This window comes from Dermochelys coriacea, chromosome 11 (genome assembly GCF_009764565.3).
Source record: "Dermochelys coriacea isolate rDerCor1 chromosome 11, rDerCor1.pri.v4, whole genome shotgun sequence".
Lineage (NCBI taxonomy): Eukaryota > Metazoa > Chordata > Testudines > Dermochelyidae > Dermochelys > Dermochelys coriacea.
In genome coordinates, this window is record NC_050078.2 from 58,139,219 (window position 1) to 58,160,472 (window position 21,254).

The window sequence follows — 21,254 nt, forward strand, 5'->3', positions numbered from 1 at the left end:
TATTTCTCCACATCCCTTTCAAAATGCTAGCTTTCCCAACAATGTCTGCACTTGTTGTTATTTTCCGTCAAATATACTAGCTGGCCTTTGTCTAGGTTGAATCTCCATCTATATTTCAAATCTTTCTAGGTCTCATATTATTTCTCTATCCTGGCAAGTGATCCCAAAAACTAACATGTTGTTCATTCCCCTCTTCTCAGTTATTAGGGGCTCAATATTGGGAAGTACTGAGTGTTCTCACTGCCCCATGAAGTCAATGGGGGTTAAGGACCCTCAGCATCACCTCACGCGGGTCAGACATTAATATATTCTTACTGGACCCAACACAAATCTCAGCAGAACCCCATTATGCACCTTCTCCAAGTGCTATCCTTTGACTCTATTATTAATTTATTTTTAATGGTTTTTCAGACTGTTCAATTTTGGTGCCAGTGCTCAGGGAGAACCCACATGAATTCATATTCCAACCAAAATTTCATGGACAGTGTGTCACGTGCTTTACTAAAAGTTAAAAATATAACAGCTCCTTTATTCTTTTTGTCCATTAAGTCTCCATCCTGCAATGAGCTGTAAAACTCATTGCTGTATCAGGGCCTAATTTTGTAATTGTATCAAAAATAGCAATCAAGTTTGGTGCAGTTTTTCTTGATAAACCTGTGCAGATTGCTCATAGTTTATTATCTTCTCAACTTATACATTCTCTCGCTAACATTTCTTCTACCATCTTGCTAAGAATCAAAGATAGACTTACCAGAAGTAATTATTGGGACCATTCCTTTCCCCCCTTTTCTGAATACAAGTACCATATTTTTCCAGGCCTATTTCTCCTACAGCTTCAAAAAGAATTATCAGTTTGATAAATTCTTTAGTCAATTCCATTTTGCCCTGGGAGGCATGTTATCAAAATCTGCTGATAGGTCTATCATTTTCTAAGCATTCCTGTTAGCTACCTTTTTTCACTAGTTATTTAGAATGTTTTAATTACTCCCAAATTGTCTGTGCTACTTTATATTTGGTCAAAAATAGATTTGAAAAAAGCAGCTCAGTAGCTCAGCTGAACGAAGGCCATAAACTCATTTTGTAATGGCTACCAAACAGCAGTAACTTTGGGTTGCTGCCTAACTGGCAATTTGGGGCCCATTTCTGCAAGGTGCTGAGTGACCTAATGTGACTGTAGTGGCAGTTGAGGGTGTGCAGAACTTTGTAGGGTAGTATTCTGAGAAGTGAAAGGCTTCATATCTCATTACCCGTCCCCATCTCAGCTGCTTTTCTTCAATCTGGACACCAGATAAGTTACTGCTTTGTTTTAAGGAACAATTTCTATCCTTCAGGCTGTGCTCTACTCTAGATCTTTTATTCTGTATTTTAGCTCCTTTAGACGAATACCACCAGTCCTGGTGACTAACTGTATTTAAGTTTCTGATGTTGTTTCGTAGTGTCATCTTTGAAACGTCCGTCATTCTTAAGTGACCTCAAGGCTGTGGCAGGAATTTATAGGCAGACGGTGAAAAATTACGAAAGCCCTTACACTTGCTGGTTATGTGGCAAAAGAAAATAAAAAGTCCTAGTATACAAAGTGAGTGTTCTGGGAAGATCACGCCTGAGTTAAATAGTCTGTATACAAGGCCTCCTGTAGGGGGGAGAAGAAACTCATCTGTCGTCTATTAGATGAGTGAAATACAAAAGTGCTGGGCATCAGCAGAGCTGTAGAATAGGGTTATGGGCGATGGCCTACAGCTTTACTATGTGTCAAAGGGGTTTATAGGGTTGGGAAAGGCTTCATAGAGCTGGTAAGATATTAAAGCTGGATTATCACTACTATCTAAAGGACAAAGACTGAGCTACGGTTAAAGCTTGCAGGAAGGAGGAGGGAATTAAACAGAGGTGATCAGATTTTATTTATCCTGACTTTAGAGGTTTCGCTTGTCTCTCAATTAACAAACAAAAACCTGTTTTTCAAAAAGTGGGGATGTGCTAAAAAACACACTATCTGCACAAACCCCACTTACCTTCTGAAAGATCCCTTTTCCCCAACATACAAGTGGTGTGAATCTAGCATAAACTCTGTTCAGAATATGGAAAAATCCTCCAATTTATGCACATGGGCAAGATAATTCTTTATTTGCATTGCTTATCTGAGATTCCAACAGCTGATCTCAGAGAAAAATTAGTTCTAAACTAGTGTATGTTATGTTAGCTTTTGTTCTTTTTTGGAGGTGAACATATTTAACTTTACCCAGAAAGATTAACTGTACTTAATTTAATACTCTTCAATGATAACATGTTACTTGAGGTTGCAGTTAAGTTTTATGTTCTCTAGGATTTACTTCCATTAAACTATCCCACACAGGAATACAAGTTAGCCCTTTCCTCCCAAAAGTAGGTGGACTGGAGCTTTTATAACTTGAAAAAAGCTTTGTTTGCATGTTACAAAGTTCTTGGTATATTGTAATGATACATTTGCCTATTTCCTGTGTGTATGTGTGTATTTAGCTGCTTCTGCAGATTTGACTGGTATACTCTAAGTATTTATTGTATATTAACTATCTTTTAATGTCATTTGTTTTTCTGGTTACAAAGTCAAGCACTCAACGTAAATCTGGCATTTCCTAGCTTTTAAGTTTCCCCTTGTGTACTGATTGAAGCAGGGGTCCTGCAAAAAAAACCAGCATGTGATAATGCAATTAAAGACTTTACCATAATACAACATAACACAAGAATTAGGGGTCACCAAATGAAATTAGTAGGCAGCAGGTTTAAAACAAATAAAAGGAAATATTTCTTCACATAACGCACAGTCAACCTGTGGAACTCCTTGCCAGAAGATGTTGTGAAGGCCAAGACCATAACAGGGTTCAAAAGAGAATCACCAAAATTAATAGACACCAGGGGGCCAAATGAAGGTTGCATAGGCAGCCCTAAATCTGGCATCTCCTAACCTGCAAGTGCTAGACTTTACAACCTAAACCATTTTTTAATGTAGCTTTTTTAAAGGAAAAAAGTAAAAATATTTTTATGTACAACTGTAAGAACTTACATCCCCCATTCCTACATCATTATGATAATTTGAACCCCTAACTTTCAGCAATGCAAAACAAACTACCACCTGAGCTACAGGACTAACTACATTAGCTGGCTGCAGAAGAAGGCTATTATCCTAGAGGAGGAGTGGAACAATGTGCTGGATCCCTGGAGGTGGTTGAGGAGCCTGACTTATGGTACATTTTCATTACCAACTGGATTGGAGGGCAGCGATCGATCCAGCGGGGATGAATTTATCACATCTAGTCTAGTCTAGACGCGATAAATTGATCCCCGAGTGCTCTCCCGTCCCCTCCTGTACTCCACCGCGGAGAGAGGCATAGGCAGAGTCAACGGGGGTGCAGCAGCAGTTGACTCACCGTGGTGAAAGCACCATGGTAAGTCGATCCAAGTACGTCGACTTCAGCTCCGTTATTCACATAGCTGAAGTTGCGTAACTTAGATCGATTTCCCCTTCCACCCCCACAGTGTAGACCAGGGCTTAGATTTCTCTGTCCCCTCCACCTTGGGAGGTGTAGCAAGCTCCCCAGAAATGGGATGAGATGCTGGGACTGTTTGGCTGAGGGCATGGGGGAAGCCCCATCTAAGCTCTTCCCCCAAATCCCACTGCTATAGCTACTCTGGCAGTTCCCAGCGTACCCAGTTGTGTGCGCTGCTGTGGGATGGACTTGGCTATTAAAACTTTCAAATTCAGTTATTCTTTTGACATGCTGCCAGCGTTTTCCTGAGGAATTCAAGAGCAAGAAGGGAAATGGCAATTTTAAGCCATTTATAACTCCGCCAAACCTGAATGGAATTTCATGGGACAAGTAAAAGGCACATTTCTAAGCCAAGCGTTTGGCTCTGCCAAATTTAAATACCTAGAGGTGTTACAGTTTCTAAGAACACCCGAACAAACTGGCAAGAATCTTCTACAATAGAAAAAGTGTTAGACAGCTTAAATGGAGGGGTTGTTACCAGCTCACATTACAATAACTTTATTATCTGACGTATGCTATTTCTTGGATTTTCTGTAAAAAAACCAACCAAACAAAAAAAAACAACACCTCACGGAATTGAATTGAACTGAAATAGCACTAAACCTTTACCTGATTCAGTGTTGCTCATTACACAGTAATAACAAATATGTTCTCACCACCCTGCTGGCCCCTGAGGATTCCGTTATCATTCTGTCTGTACTCTGTGAATTCTGCTATCCTACCAGTCTAGGCCAAAAGTCCCTTTGCAGTCTGTTAATGCTGTTCTCTCCACAGCTGATCTCCACTATGGCAATAGAACACAGTGGCCTTCTTTGAAGTACAAATATTTTCTGGAATAAAGGCACTTCAAAGGGGAGGTATATGGGATCATACAAGAGGGGGATTTTACCTAATACATTGTGTGCGCAAAGTGGTTAAAGAAAGAGAAGGGTCAGTTAAGCGAGGTCTTCCTTCCATCCAGCTGTAGTAAAAGGACCCTGATTGTCATTTAATTACATTTCCTTCGTACTGTGCCATTCTTATTTGGCCAAATCTGTTTCCATCAGTTTAATAGGATCAATCACTAATTTCAGTTAATCAAATGCCTTGTGAAGGTACATGTCACAGCTTGTGCTTATAATGTCCATAAGAGTGTCTGAATAATGCAAGCTTTAGTTGCAATCAATCACTTTTATCATCAGCACGGACATTTTTCTTTAGCTTCCCCCATTCTCCATACTTTTCTCATTTAAAATTTTTGCATTCTCTATTAATTAAATGGCAACTTTCTATAGGCAATGACTGAATTACAATACCAGCCTAAAGAGCCTAACATTGATCAGAATAAAGGATGAAAGCTGTTAATTTATTTTTATACTAATGACTTGGTTCCAGAGGTTTTTAATAAACTAAATGGCTGATCAAATTAGGCAGTGACTGAATCAAGTATTATTGCAATACAGCTACAGAAAATCATTATTAACACCTCTTCCAACACACCTACATCAATGTTAGGGTCTTTTAGTACTCAAGCCTCTTGAGCTACTCTCCTTGAGGATGCTGATCTATAATAGTTTTCATAATTACCTCTGCAAGCAAGACTCTTCCAGCCAGGAACTTTATGAACAGGTGAATACATTTTACACACACTGATATAGGTATTCAGTTGAGACATAGCTTTTATATTTTCATATATGATCCGAGGGTCAAATTTTGCCTCTCCACATAACTGCCCCCAAAACAGAGCTACATACACGCAGCACCTATAATCTTACTGGTAGCACTCTCTTCATAGCCTTCCAAATAATCTGTTTCCATTGATTGGTAAGGTAATACTTAGTTGTGCTGACTATGCCCTGGGAGATCCTTTGTCTTAGCTTTGGATTGTCCCTGACAGCTCCTTTATTTTAGATGGAACTGAATGAGGGCAGAAAACATCCACCCCACACACTCTCATTGCCCTTGGTTTTAACGGTGTGCACGTATGCTAGCTGGAATGTGGCTTTGTGTGTTAGGTACATCCTGCTACAGTACTCTCGTTGAGACTGAAAGTGCAGCACTCACATCTTCTAGGTTTAACAGGTTCTGGATTTAGACAAGGCAAATAAACTGAAAATTGCAATTAAAACTTAAAAGGACAGTCAAGTACTTTATAGTTAACTTTTTAAAATCCTCTAACATTTGTGATACTCTTTTAGAAAAATACCATTTTCCTCTACTTGTTGTTTTCCCATTCCACTGTCTCTTAGACCACAAGCCATAACTGATCTGCCAAGTTTTCTTCCCTGTTGTTTATAAGCATCATTGAGAATATCACCAATGACGTTAGCAGAGTTCTAGAAATGCAATGTTCCATTAAGAACAGACATAAACCTACAGTATTTTACAGTAGTAGTATTATTTGCTAACTGTATAACTCTAGAAAGAAGCAAAAGATATATAAACATGAGTCTGGGAAAATGAAGGATTATACAAATGCATATAAAGTAATGTAGTAAATTCAGTCTTTACATTTGTTTTAATTATTTACAGTTCCCTCCAATACAAGTTACTTACTTGGTCACATACACGTGACCTGAGTGGCTCCATCTTCCTGCTCGAACTGTCCATCATCCAGTTCCCTTAACACACTATCGCTGCTATTGAATCCTGAGAAGCTTTCATATGGGGCAGATCCCTCCTTGATCCAACATGGTTTAGAAGGAGACAGATGAAACTCATCAGGTGGATGCCCACTTTCTGCAGGGCGAGATGTAGCTGTGTCTAATCCAATACTTCTGCTAGAGACTTTGCCTTTCTCATCACTTCTGAGCTGCCTTGTGGATTTCTTCTGAAACACAAGAGATGTTTGAGCATTGAGTTAAATAGAACAGGCAAAAAACTGAGTTAGAACCTGGATTTCGGAATGAACAGCTAAAAGGATTAAAAAGGTTCCACACCAGAAAGGTATGAATTTAATTTAAGGAGTAGTTACAGAGGAGATTTATGTGACACCACAGGAATTTTTTGGCTTGTTCCAGAATATAGCTGCCCTACATTACAAACTCCTTTGGAATATAGAAATGAGAAATAAATATAAAGAATAAAACTTAAGAAATAATTTGTTCAGTTTGAGAAAGAAGAAAATAATTGCCTCAGATCAAAAGGCAAGCAAAGACACTGTACAGGACCAAGGTTAGAGCAAGCACACAGGACCCATGTTAACAGAAAGTAGCTGTTATATTATTTAGCACTTATATAACACTTTACAGATTCAGAGCCATTTAAAAACATTAACCAACTATTTCTCATTCACCCCTGTGAATAGGCATAATTATTTCTATTTTGTAGTTGAGGAAACTGAGGCACGGATAGGTTAAATGAGTTGGCCAAGGTCACATAAAGTCAGTGTCAGAGCCAAGATGAGACCACAGGAGTTCCTAACCCCTTGTGCCAGTCTCAAACCATTAGACAGAATTAATTCTCTCCGATACAGTTTGAACTTTTTCCTGCACCCCTTCTGAAACTATTAAAAAATGTCCCTTTTGGCTAAAGGAAAGTGATGTGGAGATGGTTGATACATGACAGACTGTGAATTAAGACGAAAGGGAAGTAGTGGCCCCTGGAGAAAGAGAAGGGAAATAGGTTTTGTTTGGCTGCCTCAGTGAGGCGGTGGCGAGGCCTGCACGAAAGGAAGGAAGAAAGTAAAATAAAACTTTGTGTATGGGTCAATGTTAGAGCTTTATCATTCAGGGTTGCTTTTCTGACTTAGTTGCACCACCCTCTGAACCATTTGCCGAGGGAAACAAATGTTATAACTATGATTAGACAAAAAACATTAAAATAATATGATCCTGTAATCCAAGAGGCCATTGAAATATTACACCTCTTCAGGTAAAGTAAGGAGATCAAGGGCCAGACAAACTCTACCATCCCATCATAAAGCCTGAAGTGGGGGAGAGAGGAAATGGACAGTTCCTAATTAATGCTTTCTTTAGAGTGGGGGGGGGGGAGGGAGATGGGGCTTGTGGAGCTATAGAACAGGTTTGTGGCATTTTCCCCAAAACCGTGCAGATGCTTGCTGCTGAGAAAAGTAAGCTGCATATACCAGCTGCTATCTGGGGTCGGGCTTCCACACCCTTTACAGTAGAAGGGAGGATAGGGGCTGATATTTACAGTGTTGCCAACTCTCATGATTTTTATTATGAATGCTGTGATATTTGGTGTTTTTCTTAAAGCCCCTGCTGCTAGAATCATGTTATTACCTGGAAATCTCAACTTTCTTAGAAAACAAAAATAAAGTGCATTTCTAGCCCTTATAGTTGCAGAGAAAAACTTAAAACTTGTGAACCCTAAAGACTCCAATATGAGAAAGTAAATAAAAAGAACCTCAAAATTACTGATTTTAAAATCTCATGATTTTTAAGCCAATCTCATGGTTTCTGGAGCTTGACTCATTATATTTAAATGTTGGGATAGGCAATACTAAGGCTGTTTATTTACTTTGTGTCATTCAGACAGTTTAGACACTGAAGTAACCTAGTCAGTTTCACTTTCTGACTGTCTAGGGCTATATTGTGCTGCAATGTTGAGCTGCAAATGCTTTAGGGGGATGTTTAGACCCAAACAAAAAAACTGTTTACATCAGAATTTTATTTTTAAACAACAATTCTCTTGTTTTTATAAAGCCTACATTTTGGGCCTAAAGAGGTTTCTTTAAAAACTACAGCTTCAACATAATGCAAACTTCACAACAGCCAGCAGAAAAAAGACACAGTCAGGAATAAAATATAAGTCAAAGTGTAATCCTCAGCACCATGGAGGTCACCTAGGTCTCTCTTAGCAAAAAGAAACATTAATTTGCCAGTGTTTAATACCTCACGTATATCAGATTATAACTAGCCCATGCAAGGATCATCTTCATGAGAATTTATTCAGAAGGGTTTCTAGGGCAGAGGTTAAAAATGGAGAATGCTTCAGATCTCAATAACTGAATTTATACCTGAAATCTATCTGCATAGTACACAGCTTGAGAGACAGATTACATTAGTCAGGCAGAATTAGTAAACATATGGATTTCATCCCTTAAATGGAGGTATATAGAGTTAAGAATTGTTTGGTTGCTAATCCATGGTCATTTTGTTGAAATGATTTATCCTTTATGACATTTTGTCTCTTTAGTCAAGTTTAAGATTTAGACAAAAATCATGTTATAAATGGAAAAACAGGAAAAATTTAAAAAATACTATTCAGCTCCAGACTGAACCACTTACTCATTCCACACTGAAATGACCTCAGTGCATTGAGATTTCCTGCTAGAGAAACAAAACATTCATCAATGCTAGAAGGCGCATGTGTATTTAGATACTGAGTTCTTTTATGTTTTAAATACACTGGTCCCATATGAGAGTAGGTAGATACACATCAACTATTCCTTATTTACAGACTTCCTGTACATTAATATTTAAGTCAAGGCATTCAGGTTACAATGAAATAAAAGAATGGCTACAGCACACCCTGTCCTTATGGTTCTTTAACTCAAAGGATGTAAAGGTCATCTAACTGCTGATCGTCACAAGATTAGGTAATGCAGAGAATTTAAACGGGTGGGTACAAAGGTCTCCTGTCTTGAACTTCAAGCACTTTTACAAGATTGTCAGTCACTCAGATGGATTATTTTTAACAAACTATAGTTTACTTGGCTTGTAAACCTCTCACAGTGGGAACCTGTCTTAATTGTTCTATAATTGACCATGAGCAGCTTTGTTGCTTTATAGGTCATGGTGGAGATAATAATAATTAATAATTAGCAGTAGTGTGTGTGATGCATTACAGATATACAGGAAGACAAGATCCTTGAGAGATTATTTACAATCCAAATTATACATAATACAGAAAAAAAAACATAGGGAAAGGAAAACTTCAGAAAAGTCACATAGTTTGGTTTGTTAACAACTAACACTGATTTGGAATAAACAAGATGTCCTTTTAAAAAATTTAATGAGATAAATTATTAAGAGTTTAATGTCAGGCATGAGAAGAGTAAATAACAGGATTTGAAGAGTATAATTGAGGATGTTTGGCATACTGGAGGAAGGAAACTGTTCCAGACAAAGGGGCAGTGTGAAAAAAGTTGCAAAGCAACAAGCTGGAGACAAAAGACAAAGGGTGCATTAAAACCTGAGGTGCTGGCAAAAGCTAAGAGGAGGAATAGGTTGAAGCTTATTGAGATGTAGGCAAGGGCAACAGCATACAGAGTCTTGAAGGCAAGGAGTTCATACTTAGAGTAAAGAGACAAGAAAGCAGTGAAAGGATTAAAAAAATGCAAGTATGTGGATGAAGAGAATGTGACATGATTGTAGATAACAATTTGAGCTGTACATATTTATTAGAGTGGAAAGGGAGGGACAAGAGGCAGGGTGCTTTTGCATCAACAGTTTTAGGTAATGATTTTTAGTTTCATACAGAAGCAAACTAGGATTTGAAATCAGAGAATAAAGAGTGATAGAATGAGCCTTAACTATAGAAAGTTAGATGCAGGTTTCTGGAGGATATTAGCAGTTGTCTCAGTAATAGGTTGCATTGTGTTTTTTTAATTTAGTTTAGTTTTTCCCCTTCTTGACTGGTTTGCATTTTATTTCAATTTTTCTGCAGCAATGTTAGTTAGTTAATAAGTGAAGCAGTACATGAATGAAAACAATATCTTGTATATGGCCTAAAAGCTATTATTTAGACTGAAATATTGTTTCCAGAAATCACTTCTCTGGTTGGATATCCTGTAGCTTGTTCCATCAAGAACTTTGGAAAGCTTTCAGTACACTGCAACCATACAAATTCTGCTGGTATTCCACATCAAAAAGAAAACTTCATTCTGATCTCAAAACTCATTGAGAAGAATATGCAAGTGATAGCATAATCTTTAGGTGAGCTGTGTGACAGGACATATGTTACCACATGAAAAAAATGTGTTAACAATAAAAGGCCCAAAGTAGCCCCTGCAGCAGCTGAAGTTCAGCTGCTCCCTGTTCCATTTGGGAAACTCCCTCCACGTAGCAGCACTATAAAAGGCACACTGAGCATTATACAGCTTGTGGTAATAACCACATGCTGTCAAGGGCCAGAGTTGCACGAGCAGTTGCAGATATGGAGTGTAGTAAATTCTGCCATCCACACAGCCCCAGCAGGGAAGGCAGGACAAACCCTGCACTGGCGAGCTTTCCAAATATCTTTGCAAATCTCTACCATGGACCTTCCCTTTTATTTTCTTTCTGGCTTTCATGTGCAGGTCACACTTTCCCTCTAGCTAGATTTGCCTCTATTCTGAGCTAGCATTCTCAGCCTTGTAAGACGCTGCAGAAATGTTCATCTGTATCCAGCCCCAAATTAGAAATTTCACAGATAAACATTATTGTAATAGTTTTGTGTGACATAATAAGGACAACTTCCCTTTGTCCATCTGTGTTGACAACTCCATTAGCCTCCCAGAATCTCAGACTCACCACCTTGGAGACATATTTAAAACCCTCCCTGTCCTCTCCTCACATCCAAGCTGTCACCACATCCTGTACTAATCTCCCACTCCCTCTCTGTTCCTGGTCTATACCCTGATTATCTCTTGCCTAGACTAGTGTAACTCAGATCTCCTCCCAGACCTGAAGAAGAGCTCTGTGTAAACTCAAAAGCTTGTCTCTCTCACCAACAGTTGGTCCAATAAAAAAGGTATTAACTCACCTCCCCTTCTTCCTCCTTTCTCTGAATTTAGTCACCAAAATCTGTCCATATTCAACTATCTCCTTATACTGACTCAGTAAGAACATAATCTTTACTCACCTCTGGGGTCTGGGTGTTTGAATTCCACATAACAGGTCTCTGAAGGAAAACAACTTGCTTTGTGGCCAGATTTCCTTCACTGCAAGTTAAAGCAGATAATTTGAGTGTTTTAGAGGGAATAACATTTATTTGTCACTTGCTTTTGATTTATCTAGACTTTCAGGGTAACTACATTTTATGATGCACACATAATATATGCTATAGAAGGCGCTGGTAGTATCGCCTATAAATAAGGTTGTCTAACACTTTCCTGTATAGGCCCTGTTTTCAGTTGCTTTTAATTTTGCCAAACTTTAACCATTTGGGCTGAAATTTTCCATGCCAGTGCTTGTGTTGGCCTGAAGTTTTTTGGAAAGTTTTAGATGAAATAATGCAGTCATTTCTGAGGCAGAGATTAGGGAAAATGTTGTCTTGCCCATGTTAAAAAATTCTTACAAACTCCTTTACTGAGAAGCTGTAATGATGCCATAGGTTGGAGCAGGGACTTGAGATTTAGCTGACGGGGGTGGAAAAATGGGGTGTCCTTGTGGCAGGAATGTTCCTTTTATTGCCCCATGAAAATCTAAGATATAAACTTCTGAAAAGTGCAGCTCACACATGCTGAATAGAGATTTGTTAGAGTTTGTCAATATCATTCTCCAAAAATTTTGTCTGCACTTAGGAGCTGTGAGAGTATGGGGAATGCTATGTATCGACTGTAATGAGCATGCTCCTTCTCCATAGAACAACTGAGCATGCTCTATCCCCGGATTTGGACAGTGGGCAGGAGGACTTTTCCTTCAATTAATCACTGTTCCCGGCCGCCAGGGGCTGTTGTGGCACCAGAACTGACAGTAGAAAGATTCTCTCTCTCTCTCTCTCTCTCTCCCCCTCCCCATGCTCCTGCTGCTAGTGCCTAGGCAGTGAAGAGGAAGCTACCTGATCTGAAGGAATATAGAGAGGTGAGGAGCAAGTTGGGGGTAGGGATGGATAGATGCAGTGGGGATCAGAGAGAGAGAGAATAGTGGGTACAGAGGCAGAAGGGTCTATAGGTCACTAAACCACACTCCCTCCAAAACCTGGAATCAAATCCAGGATTCCTGAGTCTCCACATTCCTCTGCTGTCAAATAGCTGTTAAACACACTGGCTAAATGTGTCTTTCATCACCCTCTAGTGGCTGAGTCACATAGAGGATAATAGCCTACTATTGCTGCCAGTTTCAGTTAGCTCATGTGGTAGAAGCCTGTATACTCATAGACAATCTTAAATCTGGCATTTCCTAATTTTTTAGTACTTAGCTTTGCAACCTGAACGTTCATATAGTTTGTTTTTGTATGCAACACACACATCTATGTAAATGCATTTTGTACGTGTGTGATTTTGAACACCTCTAATAAGTTTTCACCTCTGAGAATGATTAACTTTGAATATTAAGACTTTGTCATTTATTCTTTTTTCTCCCCTGTGACATTCCCAAACCAACTATCATCATGGCACTTTAACTTTCCCAAAGATAGCTGGGGAACTTGAATCCTTCTGAAATGATTTTCAGGAGTGCTCACTGGATTAGTAGGCAGGGGCTGCTTTGTGACTGATGTTGACTGAGCAACAATTTTTATTATGCATGAAGGTCTCTATGGGCTTGTCCACATAGTGTGGTGATGCACATCAGTGCACAATTCTAATGTGCTCCCATGTATTGTGCACTAAGTGGCCAGTATAGACCCTGCTGGTGTTCACTAAAAGTTCCCTAGTGTGCATTAATGTAGTACTGTTTGAAATGGGTCTGTATTAACATGCACTAGGGAATTTTTAGTGTGTGCCAACAGGGTCTACACAGGTCAGTTAGTGAGCCACACGTTGGTGTACATTAGAATTCACACCCCTCTGATGTGCACTACTGCACCACATAGACAAGCCCTAATGTATTTGCTACTGTGTACTACCAAGTTCTTATGTGGAACAACAACAACAACAACAACAAGTATGAGAAGAATCACCAGCATTTTCTAAGATACATGGTGAGTGCCCAACCTAGAATACCAATAGTTATTGATGCAATTAATTTATACATAACTCAGTATTTTTAAAGATGGCAGCGGATAATGGGATTGACTCTAATCACCTTTCAGCATGACCGTAACTCCCAGCAGTAAAGGGAAAAGAAGGATATTTCTCATTCAGGATAGAGTTCATTTAAAATTGCTTTGACAGAAGAGCTATTTTATGCTTTCAGGAGGAGGTGTTAACAAAAACGCTACATTGCCATTTTCAAAGCACTGTTCAGATAAACGTTTGAACTTGAATTTATTTAAAACATCCATCTGAGATTTAATTTCAACAGTATCTTTCTTCATGATGAGCTAGGATATGCCATTATACTATTTTTATATTATTCAGGACTCCTCTGATTGAAAGAAGCCAGACAGTTATACTTATTCAGCATTCTTTCTTCATTATAAGCATTTTTCTTTGCCCACATATTGTATATACTCCAGGCTGTTGTTTCACTACATGAAGAAATTAATTAGCTCAGATACTTGTAACAGAAATAAATGCCATGTATTTTCTGTTATTCCATACTCTGATTAATATATACTGGACCAAATAATTGTGTTCTCAAGTACACTGGTGTAAATTTCAGGTACGGTGGAGTACCTCCACTGACTTCAATGAAGATGCTTTGCATTCACACCAAGCTAAGAACTGAGCCTTTCCTATAATTTAAAAAAATTGGACTCAAAAGAGGAAATGCATCCCTTCTCACTGTGTTTCTGCCTTCTCTTTATTCTTTAAAAGAGAAAGATCCTAATCATCAAGGGGTGCACAAATCTCAAAATGTAGTTGTACTCTGGAACTCAGCTCTTAAATGATCTGGAGGATGGTGTGGATTGCACTCTCAGCAAATTTGCGGATGATACTAAACTGGGAGGAGTGGTAGATACGCTGGAGGGGAGGGATAGGATACAGAAGGACCTAGACAAATTGGAGGATTGGGCCAAAAGAAATCTAATGAGGTTCAATAAGGATAAATGCAGGGTCCTGCACTTAGGATGGAAGAATCCAATGCACCGCTACAGACTAGGGACCGAATGGCTCGGCAGCAGTTCTGCGGAAAAGGACCTAGGGGTGACAGTGGACGAGAAGCTGGATATGAGTCAGCAGTGTGCCCTTGTTGCCAAGAAGGCCAATGGCATTTTGGGTTGTATAAGTAGGGGCATAGCGAGCAGATCGAGGGACGTGATCGTTCCCCTCTATTCGACACTGGTGAGGCCTCATCTGGAGTACTGTGTCCAGTTTTGGGCCCCACACTACAGGAAGGATGTGGATAAATTGGAAAGAGTACAACGAAGGGCAACGAAAATGATTAGGGGTCTAGAGCACATGACTTATGAGGAGAGGCTGAGGGAGCTGGGATTGTTTAGTCTGCAGAAGAGAAGAATGAGGGGGGATTTGATAGCTGCTTTCAACTACCTGAAAGGGGGTTTCAAAGAGGATGGCTCTAGACTGTTCTCAATGGTAGCAGATGACAGAACGAGGAGTAATGGTCTCAAGTTGCAATGGGGGAGGTTTAGATTGGATATTAGGAAAAACTTTTTCACTAAGAGGGTGGTGAAACACTGGAATGCGTTACCTAGGGAGGTGGTAGAATCTCCTTCCTTAGAGGTTTTTAAGGTCAGGCTTGACAAAGCCCTAGCTGGGATGATTTAACTGGGACTTGGTCCTGCTTTGAGCAGGGGGTTGGACTAGATGACCTTCTGGGGTCCCTTCCAACCCTGATATTCTATGATTCTATGATTCTTCAGTGATTCACTTATATGGTAGCATGCTAGGGAGAGAAGAGAGTTTGTGATTAAGTACAGTGGGAATCTATGGATCAAAATAGTAGCTGAAATCCAACTGAGCCTGGATTAACTATACCCTGACTGTGGGTTGTGAAGTGGAGATTTTTATCTTTTCTTTTGCATTTACTCGGGCTTTTCATGGGAGAGTACAATTTCACCCACACTAAATGTTCTGTGTGTATTTATTTTAACACCCCAGTGATTTTTCAGGGCAATTTAACGTGATCTTAAAAGATGTCTGTGAATTCACTACAAAACTGAGACATCTTTTGTGGTTGACACTTAGGATCTCTCTGTGGCACAGCAGAATATCTTTGATGTGACCTTTGATTTAGCTGGGACAGACCAATAGTTTCTAGGATTGCCTGCACTATGTAACATTTGAAATTATTTTCTATTTGTTCACATGCTGCCCAGATTGTCTAACTAGTACAATACTGCCCTGTTATCAGCCTGCCAAGATAAGCTGACTTTAACGAATCCTATGGCTCATGATTGTCAAGGGATGCTGAAAGTAGAGACACTGGTTACAGTGTATCTCTGTTCCCCTCACATGTTGCTGAAATGTGAAAAACATATCGACTTTTATTTGTATGCATGCAGTTAAATATAAATGCAGAAGCAAAGAGAGTTGGATGAGTAAATTCCACTTCAGAAATTGTTATATATTAGGAATTATCTACTATAATGTTTAAAGATATTCAAAATGATGAATCCATCTTACTGGAAGTTCCAAGTGTCAATGTTTCTACTTTAGCACTTTACTGCTATAGTGTTAACATTCACATTTCAATCTTTTTAATGTTGCTCGTGAAAGTCAGTGGGACTTTCTTTCTTTCTTTCCCCTTCCTTTCTCTAACAAACTTATAGACAGACAGACACAATTAAAACCAAACACACTCCACTGCACACAATGCATCCGATGAAGTGAGCTGTAGCTCATGAAAGCTTATGCTCTAATAAATTTGTTAGTCTCTAAGGTGCCACAAGTACTCCTTTTCTTTTTGCGAATACAGACTAACATGGCTGCTACTCTGAAACCAATGTGAGAAATACCTTCATAGCAGACTTTTACATAGGGGAAAAAGAAAATAAATTGCTATTTTTGGAATCACCAAATATCAAACAGTAACATCATTATTTTTGCTGTATACAAATCCACTTCTGGATAACATGCAATGAGGCTTCTATGTGTATAAAGAAAATGTGCTGTAATTGCTGGGAGGGACACAGTATTTTATCCTTAGCACCTGCCCCTCAATAAAAAAAGGTTGAATATCACTTTAATGACTGATTCTGGACTTTAAGTAAATTTGTCCACTTTTAATAAAGATAAATGAGCTTCTGTTCCAAACTCAGCTTTTCCTTTATTTAATGATGAAATCCCTACACTTTTTTTTTTGAGGGAGGGGAGAGAGAGTAAAGGTTCCAGTTGTCTATGCCCAGGTAACTACTACTGGAAGATAAGTGGTCAGGTGGAAGGACAGCATGTACAGCCTTATTTAAAATGGCCACTGCTATATATTGGTGACTGTTTCACATACTCATAGTTTTGCCTTTGCATACTTTTCTTGGATGGGGATAATAAACAATCTTAACAGACTCTGTGTTGAGGAGTACAGCCCTCTGGAGGGGATGAAACTGTCAGTTTCCCCAGTCTACTAATGCCTCTTGATCTGGGAGTTGCCTAGCTTCATGACCTCCTTGAATTAAGAGGAGAGTCAAATACTACAGACCTCTGGTGTGACCAACCAGTCTGTTTCTCAAGGTCTTCATGCATCATGGTTGGGATTTGATCTGAGAGCTTCCTGGCACTTACTCCCTGAAGTAGGGAGTTAGTAGCTCCTCCCTTTGAAGAGTATGTATGCACTGCAGTTGGGAGTGTGATTCCCAGCTTAGGTAGACAGACACACGCTAGCTGTACTTAAAAATAAATAAATAAAAAATAGCAGTATGGATTTTGTGGCACAGACTAGCCCAGGGAGTCATGTGGGCTTGTACTTGGGTATAGGCATGCCCCAAAAGGCCCCCACCCACACACTTCCCTCCTGCTTATATGCCTGCCTCAAGGATACAAGGTGGGAATCCTTTCAGGTTGAATGGTTTCTCTAGCATGGGGCAGGGCCTCTGCCTGATTTTGTATAGAACTTGTACATCCCATCTTGTATAGAGGAATGGAAAAACAAATAATATTAAGCTTTTAAATGTTTAAACTCTGATCAAGAAAAGGGGAGATGGTGAATGCTGGGTAGGTAACAGGCAAACTAACAATTTTTAAAGTCCAGCCTTATTGAAATGCTGCACACAACAAAACAGCCATGGGCTTAATTCACAACAGAATTGAATGACAGTGGGATGGCCACAGAATTTAAATTAGAAAGAGAAAAATACATAAAATGCTATTTCAAGTTTTCCTCTCATTCCCATGTTCCCTTTTTCTCTTGGGCCCAATGCATTATGAAAACTTAGGTTAAGTAATTAGTGACAATACACTAATTACAGCAATGTCAGGTTTTTTGCACTATATTTGCCTTCCGGTGCTTGTAGACTGTCTGTCCTGCCCATTTTCAGGGACTGCAGTAATCAGTGAGGGGAAATAAAGGTCACTAGAAAGTAAAGCTGCTGAAATCTCTGTAGGGGAGATGTTTTTTCTTCCCCCCCCCACTGTCCTTTTTGGCAGGGTGGTCATGGGAGAGCAGCACAGAGACTCTTTTGTTAATCCCACTGGCAATTTGTTTGTCTTTTTATGGTGTGTGGGCAATAAATTTGTCTTCTTAATACACATATGATCATTAAATCAGTCCTTTAAAAATTATGGAGCTTGTTAAGGTTGCCACCAGCTCTGATACTAAGATACTATTTGTCATGCTTGAATATAGTGTATGTGGGTGATACCATCATGCAGGATATTTCAAATGTTTAAGATGAAGTTTAGGGACGTTTCCTAGGAAAAGAAGGCAAGAAGCTGGGTTGTAAATTCTAATACCGAACTCAGTTTGTTTGTGATCCTGAAAATAATGCTGTGCCATCAGTCTGAGTTAAACAACATTCAGGCTTTCCAACAATCATGAATTAGTTTGGAGAGTTCAGTCTCTCTGCTTTCAACTGGAGAGTCCACTACTACAACAGGGAAAATTCTTCAAAAAATGATGCAGAAGAGATTTAATCCTAGACCCCCCAGGACTCTGTTAATTATGTGAATTTAGAGTAAATCTGTATCAGTAACTATCGCAGCATTAGGCATTGTTGGGTAGATTTCTCCACAAAAGCTTTATCCACCACTAAGAAGAAAGGCAACACATTTCATTCCTAAAATTACTAATAATATTATCCTGAGCATCTGAACTTTTGGTAATTCTCAAGATCTGGCAAATAACTTCTGAGTCTGAAAAATGTTTTCTTACATTTCAGGTTTTCTTTGTAAATTACCTTTTTCTTTAATAAGCAGTCCAGAGAATGCTAATACCCTTTACTTCATATTCAGAATTATCACAAGTCTTAACTCTATTTTTGTTCTTGCCCCTACCAAGGTTCAGTCGACCCCTCAGCTGTTGCTATCAGAATAATAGCATCCATCAGTATCTCAAATATTTTAAAAAGTCACATCAGGAATCCATTTCTCCAAGACGCTCTCCACTGTACTCCAACAATACAATCACAACAATGCTGATCCTATGTGGCAAATACTGTACTAATTACTACAAAGTCACTGCTTGTTTTTCAAATGTCATTGAACAAACATACAGTGCTGTAGGTTTTAGGTCCTGATGTTCAGCTTCTCTGCTACATTTTTAAACAGCAAAGAAAACTGTTTTTAAAGGAAATATTTCCTGTGTCCTATGTGACCTAACCCTTGAGATGGGGAGTTAGAGGAGAGGGCAGGCTTGCCAGACTCTGCTCATCACTCCCTTTCCCAGATCTGAGACAATAATCCATGAACTGCTGTTGTCATGCTTTATAGGAGCTTTTATTTTGTTAAGTATAATATCTATTGCAAAAACAGGAAAATTATTAAAAGTTCCAGAAGTTGAATCTACAACTTCAGTGGATCACACCACGCTGATTCAGATCAGAACCACATGACACAGAAAAGAAAGCCCAATCATCACATGATAAATCTGGCTAGAACCCAACCCTGTTTTCCTTAAATGTGAATTTAAGGAAATGTGAATTAAATGTGAATTTCTATGCTAACATTAATGGAAGGAGGATCAGCCAGTTTTATTAATGTCAGTTTTGAGACCATCACATCTCTACAAAGAAAAACAAACAATGAACATTAATGGTTAATGCAGAGAATAGATTCTGTGTGATAAATTGGGACAAGAGTGAGAGAAAATAGAAAACTTTTAAAGAAGAAATTAAAAATGGAAAGCAGATTTTGCTGTAAACTAGTCTTTGCTTTTAAACAGAGTTTCATTAAAAATTATTTTATACAAGTTAACTTTGTTTAAAGATACGTAGAAATCATTTGCCAGAATTCCTAGTGCTCTACTAAATAACCTCCCAACGTGTTCCATGTAATGGAGATAAAAATGCTAACTGTGACTGTTCTTAGCAGTGTAGGCTATTAGATACTGTTTCTGAAACCTGTTAATATTCTATCTTGGTTTTGAGGTCAGAGTTCAAAATCTGGGAAAAGGAACAGCTGTACAGACCTCATAGAATGCTCTTTTGTATTCAAACTTTTAATTTGGATTCTTAGGATAATCTGATGATGGCATAATGCCTATCACTCAAATACTAGCTTTTCAGGAATTTCCTCTTTTTTAAAAGATAGCTATATTGAGACCTGGAAATAGCAGTTATCAATATAAATTCTACTCAGACTGACGGGACAACACTTTCTTCTTTATAACAGTTTTATCAATTCACACTGTCCCTTTATATAGGGATTTAAAATGAATCTGATAGGCACTATATAAATGTGAGTTTCTTCCAAAGGCACTTCACCAGACACTTCTACAACATGCTGCAGCTGAATTGAACAAAAAATGGTTATGTTTTATACAGCAAAGAAAATTGTTTTTAAGGAAATATTTAACACCATTATAAATGCTGGAGGCAAAACGGGGTTTGGAGTGGAGGCTGACAGCTCATGACCCCCCAATGTAATAACCTCGTGACCCTCAGTTTGAGAACCCCTGCATTATAAAGTGTGTGTGTGTGAGAGAGTGAGTGAGTGAGAAGGAATTACCTGAAGTGACAAAAAAAAAATACACCACTAGTTTGCTATGAAAATAATGATGAATCATGGCACACTCATCAAAGGAGATGAACAGGCTCAATTTTCCTGGATTAGCACGCGCCTTAATTTGCTATAAAGAGTATGTACCTGGTTTTATGATAGTGTTGTTTCTTAAGTGGTTGAAACGTGTTTCTATTCTCTCAGGCCCTGACTCAGCAAAACACTGTTGTGCTTAACTTTAACCATACAAGGTTATCCCATCCTTATTCATTAAAGTCAAATGGAATAAATAAAATCTTAAATGCTTTCCTAAATAGGAATGGGATTATTCTCATGCTTAGAATTAAGCACACGCTTAAATTTTTTGCTGAGTTGAGGCCTCAGGTCTAATCCAAGCCCCTTTGAAGTCAATGGCCCTAAATCACAAGGCACTTTTTTAAAATTCACAAAATCTTATCTAAATAAAGATACTTACATCCTGAGTCTCATTAACATTTTTTATATATTCTTCCTTATTGCATATTGATCAGTTATGTATACAAATATACACTCTGAGATTTCTATTTCTAATACATTCCAGAATTGCATATTTTATGCTTTAAGCTACTTTCTGGTTACCTGTCATGTCGGATGATCGGTGTAGGCAGTACACATGTAAGAAGCCATCCAAACTCAGCCAGTGTGTGCAGTAAAGGTCCATAATCTGTTTTAATTTCACATCCCTACATTAATAAACCAATATAAAAACAGTAAGTGCACTCTGCAGTTTTACCTTATTTCTATATATAATGTAACAAATTACAATTGACGTTATTATTTTATTGCAATAATACCTTGGTGCCAAATTGTAATTGTGTTAGGCACTATACACCTATATAACAAACAGACAGTCCCTGCCTCAAAGAATTCACAATCTTAGTGTCAGACTTTAG

General features: G+C 38.6%; 1 protein-coding gene across 3 annotated transcripts in view; it reads right to left on the reverse strand.

Moving 5' to 3' along the window:
* Positions 1–2,528: 2,528 nt before the first annotated feature.
* The window catches only part of RFTN2 (raftlin family member 2), a 53,074-nt gene continuing 34,348 nt past the window's right edge, over positions 2,529–21,254 (reverse strand). For 2 of the 3 annotated variants that reach the window (XM_038422845.2, XM_038422844.2), the window contains exons 8-10: positions 20,941–21,044; positions 11,310–11,388; positions 2,529–6,330 (exon numbers count right to left, since the gene is read on the reverse strand). In XM_038422845.2, the coding sequence (XP_038278773.1) occupies positions 6,061–6,330; positions 11,310–11,388; positions 20,941–21,044 (453 nt within the window). In that variant the 3' untranslated portion in view covers positions 2,529–6,060. The remainder of the gene's footprint in view (positions 6,331–11,309; positions 11,389–20,940; positions 21,045–21,254) is intronic. The other variant, XM_043505541.1, reaches the window with a different exon arrangement.